Source organism: Balaenoptera borealis (assembly GCF_965194805.1).
Source record: "Balaenoptera borealis genome assembly, chromosome: 10".
Classification (NCBI taxonomy): domain Eukaryota; kingdom Metazoa; phylum Chordata; class Mammalia; order Artiodactyla; family Balaenopteridae; genus Balaenoptera; species Balaenoptera borealis.
The window spans coordinates 84250250-84263986 of NC_138874.1; the positions used below are offsets into that span (position 1 = coordinate 84250250).

At 38.2% G+C, this 13737-nt stretch overlaps 1 protein-coding gene across 3 annotated transcripts in view; it reads right to left on the minus strand.

Moving 5' to 3' along the window:
• IDE (insulin degrading enzyme) overlaps nt 1-13737 on the minus strand; it is a 111732-nt gene that overhangs the window by 68162 nt on the left and 29833 nt on the right. The window contains exon 2 of one of the 3 annotated variants that reach the window (XM_082339418.1): nt 12159-12261. The exons of the other annotated variants lie outside the window; for them this stretch is intronic. Within the exon in view, the coding sequence (XP_082195544.1) occupies nt 12159-12261 (103 nt within the window). The remainder of the gene's footprint in view (nt 1-12158; nt 12262-13737) is intronic. 3 annotated transcript variants of the gene reach the window in all.

The window sequence follows — 13737 nt, forward strand, 5'->3', positions numbered from 1 at the left end:
AAAGAGTAACAAGCAAACCCATATAATATATCATCAGATTAAAAAATGTGTACAATGAAGTACAACTAACATACAATATTAGTTTCAGGTGTGCAACATAGTGATTCATCACAAACTGATCACCACAATAAGTCTAGTAACCATCTGTCACCATACAAAGTTCTTAAAATATTATTGACTATATTCCCTACATCCCCATTGACTTATTTATTTTATAACTGGAAATTTATACCTCTTAATCACCTTCACCTATTTTGCCCAAACCCCCCTCCATCCTCCCCTCTAGCAACCAAGAATTTTTCCTCTGTATCTATGAGTCTGTTTCTGTTTTGTTTGTTCACTTATTTTGTTTTTTAGATTCCACATATAAGTGAAATCATACGGTATTTGTCTTTCTCTGCCTGACTTATTTCACTTAGCATAATACCCCTCTAGGTCCATCCGTGCTGTTGCAAATGGCAAGATTTCATTATTTTCATGGCTGAGTAATATTCTTGTGTGTGTATATGTGTGTGTGTGTGTGTGTGTGTGTGAGGTATGGTACACAGACACACACACAAACACACACACACTGGAATATTACTCAGCCATGAGAAATAATGAAATTTTGCTATTTGCCATTTATCCATATCTTGGCTACTATAAGTAATGCTGCAATGAACATAGGTCTGCCTATATTTTTCAAATTAGTGTTCTCATACTTTCTGGATAAACACCCAGAAGTGGAATTGCTGGATTGTATGGTAGTTCTATTTTTAATTTTTTGAGAAAACTTCATACAATTGGGGCATTGCATGAAGTCCACCAATAGTGCGCAAGGGTTCCCTTTTCTCCATGTCCTTGCCAACACTTAATTTGTTGTCTTTTTTTTTTTTCTTCACATTTCTTTGTACCTGTCTTGTGATGATTGGCAATTGGCACTTCTTGCTTACATTGATTTGTTAATATTTCTGATTTCACGGCTTCACATCTCAATATTCAATTATAAATTCATATTCCAAAAGTTACACTAAGAAAAGATTCAGAAGGATCCAAATATAAAACGAATAATTCAAGCTTTCAATACAGAAAAAATCATGTTCAAGTTGTTTTTTTTTTTTAATTTAAAGTAACAATGGTTCTTAATTGTTGTCTTTTTGATGACAGCCATTCTGACAGGTGTGAGGTGGTTTTGATTTGCATTTCCCTGATGTAGTGATGTTGAGCATCTGTTCATGTGTCTGCTGGCCACGTGTATGTCTTCCATGGATAAATGTATATTCAGTTTTTAAATGCCCATTTTTTAAATCAGATATTTTTGATATTGAGTTGTGTGAGTTCTCTATATATTTTGGATATTAACCCTTTATCAAATATGTCATTTGCAAATATCTTCTACCATTCAGTAGATTGTCTTTTCATTTTGTTGATGGTTTCCTTAGCTGTGCAACAGCTTTTTAGTTCGATGTAGTCCCATTTGTTTATTTTTGCCTGAGGAGATACATCCAAAAAAATATTGCTAAGAACGATGTCAAAGAGCATACTGCCTATGTTTTCTTCCAGGAGTTTTATGGTTTCAGGCCTTACATTTAAGTCTTTAATCCATTTTGAGTTTATTTTTGTATATGGGATAGGAAAGTGATTCAGTTTTCCCAGCATCACTTGCTGATGAGAATGTCTTTTCCCCAATGTATGGTCTTGGCTCCTGTGTTGTAAATTAACTGACCCACATGTGAGTGGGTTTATTTCTAGGCTCTCTATTCTGTCCAATTGATCTATGCATCTGTTTTTGTGCCATATAGTTTTGATTATTATAGCTTTCTAGCATAGTTTGAAATCAGGAAGCATGATAGCTCCAACTTTGTTTTTCTTTCTTAAGACTACTTTGGTTATTAAGGGCCTTTTGCAGTTCCATATGAATTTTAGGATTATCTGTCCCGTTCTCTGAAAAATGTCGTTAGTATTTTCATAGGGATTGCACTGAATCTGTAGATTGTTTTGGGTAATGTGTACATTTTACCAATATTAATTCTCCTATCCATGAGCATAATATAATCTTTCCATTTATTTGTGTCATCTTCAATTTCTTTCATCAACGTCTTATAGTTTTCAGAGTTCAGGTCTTCCACCTCCTTGATTAAATTTATTCCTAGGTATTTTATTCTCTTTGATGCAAATGTAAATGGGATTATTTCCTTCATTTCTCCTTCTGAAAGTTTGTTATTACTATACAGAAACACAACAGATTTCTGTATACTGATTTTGAATCCCGCAGATTCACTGAATTCATTTATTAGTTCTAACAGTCATTTTGGTGGAGTCTTTAAGGTTTTCTATATACAGTAGCATGTCATCTGAAAATAGTAATCCATTACTATGTTGAATAAAAGTGGTGAGAGTGGGCATTCCTGTCCTGTTCCTGATCTTAGAGGAATAGTGTTCAGCTTTTCACCATTGAGTATTATGTTAGTTGTGGGTCTGTCATATATGGCCTTTATTATGTTGAGGTTGTATTCCCTCTATACTCACTTTGTTGACAGTTTTTCTCATAAATGGATGTTGAATTTTGTCAAATGTTATTTCTGCATCTGTTGGGATGATCATATGATTTTTATTCTTCGTTTTGTTAATATGATGTTTCATGTTGACTGATTTGCAGATGTGGAACCATCCTTGAATTGCTGGAACAAATCCCACTTCATTGTGGTATATGACCCTTTTAATGTATTGTTGAATTTGGTTTCCTAATATTTTGCTGAGGATTTTTGCATCTTTGTTCATCAGGAACACTGTCATGTGATTTTCTTTTTTTTATAGTGTCTTTACCTGGTTTTGGTATCAGGGTAACACTGCCCTTGTAGAATGATTTTTGAAACGTTCCTTTTCCTCTTTTTTAGAATAGTTTGAGAAAGACAGATTGATATTAAGTCTTTTTTAAATGTTTGGTAGAGTTCACCTGTGAAGCTGTGTGGTTCTGGACTTTTGTTTGGAACTTTTTGATTACTGATTCAACTTCATTTCTAGTGATCTATCTGTTCAGATTTTCTAGTTCTTCGTGATTCAGTCTCAGAAGATTGTATGTTTCTAGGAATTTATCCATTTCTTCTAGGTTGTCCAATTTGTTGGCAAGTAATTGTTCATCACAGACTCTTATGGTCCTTTGCATTTCTGTGGTATCAGTTATAACTTCTCTTTCATTTGTTTTTATTTATTTGGGTCCTCTCTTTATGAGTCTGGCTAAAGGTTTATCAATTTTGTTTATCTCTTCAAAGAATCAGCTTTTAGTCTCATCGTATTTTCTATTGTTTTTTTAGTCTCTATTTCATTTATTTCTGCTCTGATTTTTTTTAAATTTTTATTTATTTACTTATTTTTATTTATGACTGTGTTGGGTCTTCGTTTCTCTGCGAGGGCTTTCTCTAGTTGCGGCAAGCGGGGGCCACTCTTCATCGCAGTGCGCGGGCCTCTATCACGGCCCCTCTTGTGGCCGAGCACAGGCTCCAGACGCGCAGGCTCAGTAATTGTGGCTCACGGGCCTAGTTGCTCCGCGGCATGTGGGATCTTCCCAGACCAGGGCTCGAACCCGTGTCCCCTGCATTGGCAGGCAGATTCTCAACTACTGCGCCACCAGGGAAGCCCTGCTCTGATATTTTTTATTTCCTTCCTTCTACTAACTTTAGGCTCTGTTTGTTCTTCTTTTTCTAGTTCCTTTAGGTGTAAGGTTAGATTATTTATTTGAGTTTTTTGTTTCCTGAGGTAGGCCTGGATTGCTATAAACTTCTTTCTTAAAACTGCTTTTGTTCTGTTTCACTGATTTTGGAACATTGTATTTCCATTTTCATTTGTCTCAAGGTATTTTGTGATTTCCTCTTTGCTTTCTTCACTGGCCCACTGGTTGCTTAGCATCATGTTGTTTAGCCTCCATGTGTTTGTGTTTTTTCCATTTTTCTTGTAACTGATTTCTATTTTCATACCATTGTGGTCCAAAAAGACGCTTATTTAATATAATTTCAGTGTTCTTAAATTTTCTGAGACTTGTTTTGTGGCCCAGATGTGATCTATCTGGGAGAATGTTCCATGTGCACTCGAAAAGAAGGTATATTCTGCTAGTTTTGGGTGAAATGTTCTGTAGATATCTATTGAGTCCATTTGATATAATGTGTCATTTAAGGTCAATGTTTCCTTATTGATTTTCTCTCTGAGTGATCTATCCATTGATGTAAGTGAGGCTTTAAAGTCCCCTACTATTATTTTATTACTGTCAATATCTCACTTTACATCTATTAATATTTGGTTTATGTATTTAGGTGCTCCTGAGTTGGATGCACATTTACAAGTGTTATATCTTCTTGTTGGATTGATACCTTTATCATTATGTAATGCCTTTTTTTTGTCTTCCTGACAGTCTTTGTTTCAAAGTCTATTTTGTCTGATGTAAATATTGCTAATCCAGCTTTCCTTTCATTTCTATTGCATAAAATATCTTTTTCCATCACTTTCCTTCACTTTCACTTCACTTTTTCCTTCACTTTCAGTCTGTGTGCATCTTTAAATCTGAAGTGAGTCTCTTACAGGCAGCATATAAATGGGTCTTTTTTTAATCCATTCAGCCACCCTATGTCTTTTGATTGGAGCACTTAGTTCATTTACATTTAATTACTTACAGGGATATACTTATTGCTATTTTGTTAATTGTTTTATGGTTGTTTTTACAATTCTTCTGTTTCTTTCTTATTCTCTTGTTCCTTCCCCTGTGCTCTGATGACTTTCTTTAGTGTTATGTTTGTATTCCTTTCTCTTTATTTTTTGTGTATCTGTTATAGGTTTTTGTTTGTGGTTACCATGAGGTTCATATATAACAAATCTGAAAATCTGTTTTGCTAGTCCTCAGGTCATTCTCAGAGATAGCTGTCTATATGTAGTTGTAGATTTGGTGTGTCCAGGGGAGGAGGTGAGCTCAGGATCTTCCTAATCCACCATTTTGATCCAGATTCTAGAGGAAACTTTTTATAGCCTATCTATAGGGTATAATCATTCCTCTCCTCCCTCTTAACCATCATTCTTTCACAGAATGATAACAATATTGTTTCTGAGGAGCCATATTTGTACCTAGGAGGACACATCGATGGGGATCTGCAACAGGACTGGTTGTGCCATGAGTTGGTCAGTGTGCTGACCTAGAAGAGTTTTCAATTACCAATAACTGCTTTCCCACATATTTCAGAGGTATCTACTAGAGTAAGTGAGGTGAGAAGTTGTGAAAGTATTATTATTGGGTTAACCAAAACACTGCTCAAACTTATGATATTCAGAGATAGGGCAGATCTGGAACTGATGGGTTTGATATTCACATGCTCAAAACCTAGGAAACAACACCATTGAGGAAAAATCCTGTGAAGTCCTAATAAAAATAAGAGACCTGGGTTGTCCTATGAAGGCAGCAAAAGCAAACACATAAAAACAAACATACAAAAAGTTGGAAGGACCCCAAGAAACTTTTGTAATCTGGTGAAGACTTGAATGTCAGAGTAGGAACAGTCCAATGATCTTAACAGAGATGTTTGATTTCTCTTACAAAGGACTTCACTTCCTCTGACAATCCTCTCCTTTCTTCTCTAGGAAGGCTGGAGTTACACTGATGGGAAGGGACCTATCCCTTCACTGCGCCCGTAAGTTGGTATGAGTGCAGTGAAGAGATTTTCCAGATCTGCAGCATGTATGTCTTTGAGACTAAGAGTGAATGCTATTTTTGTCTATGTTGGGGACTGCTTAAGAGACAAAAGCTGAACCTGGTCAATATACTAATCAGGTAAAGCCAAAAACTTATCCGAAACTACAGAGAAAAAAAATGATCCTGTGCTAACACATATGCTTTTTACCTGGAACACAAAAGAAGTGGATCTAACTGCTCTTTAAAGACTGACAGACATCCAGATTTAATGGTAAATCAGAGGTGACATAAATAGGCACGCAATTAATTTTGGATAAAATTTTTTTCTGTGTTAAAATCACTGGAGATTGGGACTTCCCTGGTGGCGCAGTGGTTAAGAATCGGCCTGCCAAAGCAGGGGACACGAGTTCGCGCTCTGGTCCGGGAAGATCCCACATGCCAAGGAGCAACTAAGCCCATGCGCCACAACTACTGAGCCTGCACCCTAGAGCCCGCAAGCCACAACTACTGAGCCTACACGCCTAGAGCCCGCGCTCCACAACAAGAGAAGACACCGCAATGAGAAGCCTGCACACCGCAACGAAGAGTAGCCCCGGCTCGCTGCAACTAAAGAAAGTCCGCGCACAGCAACGAAGACCCAACGCAGCCAAAAATTAATTAATTAATTAATTTTAAAAATTGGTACTGGAATGTGCCTATGTTTTAAAAAAAAAGTCTCTGGAGATTAAGAGAGGGAAAAATCCAGTTTGCTTCTATCAGAATATCTTTCTCTATGAAATCATCTGTAACTAGTCTTCTGGGTAACAACTGAACAACTGATTAAATAAAGAGGTTCACTCTTATTAAGAATGTCCCCTAAAAAAAAAAAAAAAAAAAAGAATGTCCCCTAACCTACTGTATAGCACAGGGACCTATACTCAGTGTTTTGTAATAACCTATATGGGAAAAGAATCTGAAAAAGAATAGATATATGTATATGTATAACTGAATCACTTTGCTGTATACCTGAAACTAACACAACATTGTAAATCAACTATACTCCAATATAAAATAAAAATTATAAAAATAAAAATGTCCCCTAGATCTTCTCTTGAGGAGAGTATTTGGAATTCTGGAGATCAACACTATAGGTCATACTAAATGTGTAATACTGATTTTTTAAAAAAACACATAGTACTTTATAGTATTAATAATCTTGCCCTCTTTATAGTAAAAACTAATTTCTTTAAAAATAAAGCATAAAATATAATACTAACATTTTGGAGCTATAAGGCCACCATGGACAATTCAAAAGCAATTTGAAAGTGAAAAGGCATTATTATTATTAAGAACTCCTTTCTATTTCATTAGCTATAAGCTACTTAAGTTCAATATCGAAGACAAATTAAAATGTCTAAGTGGAAAGTCTTCAAATAGTGTTCTGTTGTTAAAAAAAAATTCTCAGGGTAATAAAAAATGGTCTATCTAAGCCTCCAAAGAGGGTCACAACAATAATAATCCTGGTTAAGGTATTTCCCAAAAGACAACCTGTTTGGACTGCAGCAAATGCCTTTGATACACAGCTGGCTTCAAAAACTTTAATTTGGGTTCAACATACATTACTATTTTAAAAATGAGTTCCAACCTAGCAGCAAGATTAAGATTAAATAAGCCACTAGGTAGCCTCCATTAAGACCCCCCAGCAAGAAGGACAGCATTAAAAGGCAACATTAGGGACTTCCCTGGTGGCACAGTGGTTAACAATCTGCCTCCCAATACAGGGGACACGGGTTTGAGCCCTAGTCCAGGAAGACCCCACATGCCTTGGAGCAACTAAGCCCACGCGCCACAACTACTAAGCCTGTGCTCTAGAGCCCGCAAGCCACAACTGCTAAGCCCACGTGCTACAGCTACTGAAACCCGCGTGTCTAGAGCCCGTGCTCTGCAACGAGAAGCCACCGCAATGAGAAGCCCATGCACCACAACAAAGAGTAACTCCTGCTCGCTGCAACTAGAGAAAGCCCGCACGCAGCAACGAAGACCCAACACAGCCAAAAATAAATAAATAAATTTATTAAAAAAAAAAAAAAAAGGCAACAGTAAAAAAAAAGCTCCATGTGCACCACAGAGGATGCCTAAGCTCCCTCCTGTAAGGCTCTACCAGGAGGGAGGGAGAAGGTTGGAATTCTAGCGATGGATTCCACTAAGTGGGAGCAAAAACCAAAGGCTATTTATTTTGGTTCCATTGCCATTGCTTATACCCAACTCCCTCTACTGTGTTTGTCCCAGCTAGTTTGAGCTAGGGGAACCAAGGGTTACAAATGATTAAAATGCAATGATGATGATCATGATGATGAAGCAAGCTCTAAAACTTTTGTTCAATCCACAACCATAGTCAGGACATGAAATACAGCTCACTTTGGTAGGACAAACTGTCTTATTCTGTGGGAGGTGAAAATTTCATTATAATTAAGATAACCACCCTCAACTATATGCTACATTCTGTACTTTTTTCATGGTTTAATTTCCCTTGTCCAGATTTTCATTTTCTTAGAGGAAAAAAAAATGATCAGAGTTCATCACAGGCATGTATATAACTCATTTGGACATTGAAGCTGTGTCCGTTTAATATTCCTGGTGTGGTTAAGAGTAAAGAGATGGATTTTTTTTTTCTATGAATCAAACATAAAAATTAACCCAACTACTTTTAGACATCTGTACACCAGATCAAGGACAACTATAAATTTCTAAGCTGGCAATGCTCCCAAATCAAATATCGTGACTTCTTGAGGAAGTAAAAGCTAAAAGAAACAGTAGCGACGTTTTCAAACAAGACCCATCCCCAGCAATCCATATTCAATAGGTACAGTCTGCCTTTACCTACAGCGTATCTATCAATATGTCATATGACAATTTGATTCCCACCTTCTGGAGAACTGAAAGAAATGATCAGGAACTCCTCTGAGGATGATGAATTTCTCAACAGCTTGCCTGTTTGTATTTATACTGATGAGATCACATGTCCACCCAACTCAACTCCCTCATTAGCACTTTATTTATTGCAAATGTTCTCTAACATGCACCAAAGAGCAAGCAAGCAAGTACTGACTTTTAGATGACAAGCTAGTGCTAACTCAAATGCTTTTCCGGACATCTATTTGATATTTTTAACCTGTCGAAGTCAAAATCTTGGAAGTAATACAGGGACATTATCATACAACTTCATAATAAGGCACAGAATTGTCAGTGTTTCACATTCTGATAAACTGGAGAGATGTTTAGCAATTACAGCATATCTTGTAATTTTGTTCAGCATTTAAAACAGTGACTAAAATCACAGAGGGTAAAAGCTGGAAAAGCCATTAAATGTTATCTAGTCCTTTGTAGTTCTTGAACCGGCAGCACTAGCTCTTCTTGTAAGCTTGTTAAAAATGCAAAATATCAGAAACCACGAGAGACCTACTAAGCCAGAATCTGCATTTTTAACAAGATCCCCAGGTGAGCCAGTCCCCTCATCTTACTTTTAAGAAAACTGAAGATCACTTGTCCAAGATGATACAGCAAAAAGTTACAATTAGGACTTAGCTCTTAACTCCCAGTCCTTGTCTACCTCAGCACCCTGATAGCCAAACAGTTAAGGTCCAGACACCACACCATACACACTGGCTACAAAGATGAATACACCAGAGCCCTTGCTCTGAAGGAACCCAGACTTATGACAGAGATGAAAACAAGACATTATTTTTTAAGTGTGGTGACAAAGTTATCCCCAGGGAACTATGGGAGTAATAAAAGGGGCATCTAACTCAGTCCAGGAGGGGAGACAGGAAAGAGAGCAGGTGAGTAGAAGCATGCCAAATAACAGGAAGGGGAGACCTGAGCAAATGAACGGTGGTGAAGAAAAAAATGTGAGGCATTCAGCGGAAAACCAAGAGCTTGATGTTAACAGAACTACAACCAGAACTTCCACTGAAAGATCATGGACTTTTATCTAGGCTAGGCCTAAATTGCAGGTCTGCAAAAACAAATTCCCAAACAGATCAATTATAACTTCCTGTACCAAGAGGAAAACTTTTACACAAATAATCTTTTATTCAGATGACCCTTTACAGTCTTTTTTCTCATGTCTCTAAGTGTTTCACAGCTGATTTAATAGAAGATTGAGCAAGTTTACTCTGCCGTTTGCCCACCCCATAGCCTGAGACATATTTAAAGTTAGACCTGATCCATTTCTAATTTCTAAATGGATGACCTATAAACCTGAACACATAAATGACTGGGCTAATAGTCAAATTATAAATCAAAACCTCCCTTCTGTGGAATCCATCCATCCACTCCCAAAACCACAGGCGGAAGTGAAGCTTACCTATGGCACTCTTGAATGTGGAGGAGGTACCCAGAGAGAAAATGCCTTGAATCAGAACCACTCCACAAACACCCTTTCTTCCCTGTACAAGGCAGAGGTTAGTAAAACAGAATATCAAGGCAGTGGTGATACGAGCCCTCGGATGTCTCACTATAAGACCACATATTCCCCAATACTATCCATGTTACTTGACCTAAAAAATGACATGTCTCAGGGAACCATCTACCCCAGCAGTCCCCAACCTTTTTGGCACCAGGGAACAGTTTCGTGGAAGACAATTTTCTACAGATGGGGGTGGGGGTTGTGGGGGTGGGAATGGTTCAGGCGGTAATTCGAGCGATGGGGAGCGCTGGGGAGCACTGGGGAGCAATGCGGAGCGATGGGGAGAGATGGGGAGCGATGGGGAGCGATGCAGAGTGATGGGGAGTGGCAGATGAAGCTTCGCTTGCTGGCCCGCTGCTCACCTCCTGCTGTGCGGCCCAGGTCCTAACAGGCCTCGGACTGGTACCAGTCCCCTGATCTACCCTATGGCTCTTCAGTTACAGGACCAGTGTATCTCACTTCACGCGCCAGATAGATCATAAAGGTGGGTATAAACTAAAATCCTGTCAATTAAGTCTTACTTTCCCATGATGTGATGCTCTGCCTTTGTGCCAGGCAGCATGTCAACTGTTCGAACTCTGTGCCCTCTGGAAAGGAGTTTACAATGAAAAAACAAACCCTTAAGTGAACAAGGGTTATTTTAATTTAAAGAAATCCTACAGCAGTATCATTTTAGAAAAAAGAGCTTTTGCAAATTTTGTTTTAGCTTTGGTACATACATATCAATGGTTGTTCATTCCAAAAGTGACAAGCTTAGCTATGAACAATTTATAGAGACTTTACGAAGGTTTAAACAAATTAACAAAACCTCCATTTTATACCTCTTGCCACAGTTAACTACAGGTTTCTTACAGTCGTAGTTTGCGGGCCGAGGGTGTTTCACAAGCATCCTTCTTCCACAGGTAACTTTCAGGCTGTTAGAAAATGTGAGATAGATGCCACTGTAGAAAACTAATCCTAACAACCACTCGTGGAGGGGATATGGGGATATGTGTGTACAGCAGAAACTAACACAACATTGTAAAGCAATTATATTCCAATAAAGATATTTTTTAAAAAATCGTTCACATTTTAGAAGCGTCATATGCTTTATAAACTGCTCGTTGAATCTTTCCATTTTCTGTAAGTGGCAGGTCACAGCAGCTGTTCATGGCCATTCTCCTCAATCTCAGATGAGGAAACAAAAGCTCAGTGATTAAGTGACTTGTCCAAGGTCATTTACACAATTGATTTGTGGCAAAGCTGGAACTATAAAGAGGAAGCGTGGGAAGGGGAGGAGCAGAAGGTGAGGCTTAAGGAAATCACATACGGCTTTCTTCCCCAGATCCCCGTCATCACCCCCTCAGCCCTTCCCTGACCCCATTCTCCTCCCTTACAATCCCAAATAACAAAAACAAGGAAATAAAAATTAAAATAGGTCAAAATCATGCTCTAAGGAGATTTTTCAGTTTTTCACGCATTCCTCCCTATATAAAATAGAGAGAGGTAGTGGTAGGAGCCTGGAAGAATGTTTCCAATCTGCCAAAGTAGTCTCTGGGCTGAGAACTATATTATCTACTTTGCTGATAAAAAATAAAAAGGAAAATGTATGGTAGGTTTAAATGTACAGCAGGTTTAAAGAGAGAATTGTCTCTCTGTACAGAATTGTCTCATGGATGAAAGGGAATATGAAAATACTATTACAGCAGACATGGTAAGATTATACGTGATTTTTCAGAAGCATACATTAAGCCATAGGAATAGGGGAAAAAAACAGAAAGTCATATAATCATCTTGGTACGTGCAGAAAAAGTATTTAAATTCAATAACCATTCATGTCTTTAAAAAAATGTCAGCAAACTAGAAATAGAAGAGAATTCCTTCATCGAAAACAAACTACAAAAACCACAGCAATTGTCATACACAATGATAAAATAATGCATTCATTCTCCATCCCTACAAAAAAGATGCCACTATCACCTCTTCTACTAAACACTGTACTGGTAATTATGACCAGTCTGATAATGCAAGAAAAAAAAAAAAGATGAGAAAGGAAGGGGGAAAAAAACTAACATTACTCACAGGTGACATCGCTGGGCACACAGAAAATCCCAAGAATCTACTGATAACTTCCACTTTTGCATAGGATATAATAGGTCGTGGCAACCTGATTCAGCTTCAATAACTAGAAAAAGCCACAAAAAATTTAAAAATCACATTTTCATAGATGTTGGAGAGTTGTGGAAGCAATGAGGATTGGATAAACTGGAATTCCAGAGGGGAGAGCCCTCTGAGGTGAGTGGATGATCATCACCTATTCTCTTCTCTGGAGGTATCTGCCAATTCTGGGTGCAGACTAAAGATCATACTTGACCCAAGAAGTAGGACTCTACTAAGGCAAGAGAAACAAATGAGGCTCTGGTGGGTGCATGAGCTTGGTTTGACAGATTAAAGCTCTAAGATGCCCCAAATTCACAGCTGATTTCTGCCACAGGAGGTTTTCTGAGATACCACTACATACCAACCAGAATGGCTAAAATGAAAAGAATAAAAAACACCAGTGATAGAGAAGTCAGAGGGCAACCCAAACTCTCATACACTGCCGATGGGGATGCGAACTGCCACAACTATTTTCAAAAACTGGCAGTATATACTAAAGCTGACAATATGACCTAACAGTTCATGTATTAGCTATATACCCCAAATAAATGCATTTATATGTTCATAGCAATACTATTCATAATAGCCAAAACTAGAAAAGATCAAATGTCCATCAGCAATGAAAAGGTAAATACACTGCGATATATTCACACAATGGAATAGTATACAGCAATGAAAATGAATAATCTAGAACAAAGAACAAAAATAAGGATGAATCTCACTAATGTAAGGTTGAGCGAAAGAAGTTAGATGCTAAAGAGTAAATGTTTTTTTCTCCCATTTAAATAAAGTGCAAGAATAAGTAAAATCAAGCTATGCTTTATGTCAGGATGGTGGTTACCCTTGGGGGTAGTGGGTAGTGAACAGAAGAAAACATGAGGGGGGCTTCTGAGATGCTGACCATGTGCTGGTTATACAGGTATGTTCACAGAGATATGGTCAGTTTGTGAAAATTCATCAAGCTGAACACTTATGATATATTTCGATTAAAAGTTTTTTTAAAATAGAGTTTTTGAAAATATAAAACATAGTAAAATAAAAGAGGAGGGAGATAAATGAATTACTCAAGGCTGTAAAGATCATCCATCAAAGGTCATCCTGGAGGGACTTCCCTGGTGGCGCAGTGGTTAAGAATCCACCTGTCGGGCTTCCCTGGTGGTGCAGTGGTTGAGAATCTGCCTGCCAATGCAGGGGACACGGGTTCGAGCCCTGGTCTGGGAAGATCCCACATGCCGCGGAGCAACTAGGCCCGTGAGCCACAACTACTGAGCCTGCGTGTCTGGAGCCTGTGCTCCGCAACAAGAGAAGCCGCGATAGTGAGAGGCCCGCGCACCGCGATGAAGAGTGGCCCCCACTTGCCACAACTAGAGAAAGCCCTCGCACAGAAACGAAGACCCAACACAGCCAAAAATAAAATTAATTAATTAATTAATTAAAATACTTCTTGGAAAAAAAAAAAAAAGAATCCACCTGCCAATGCAGGGGACACGGGTTCGAGCCC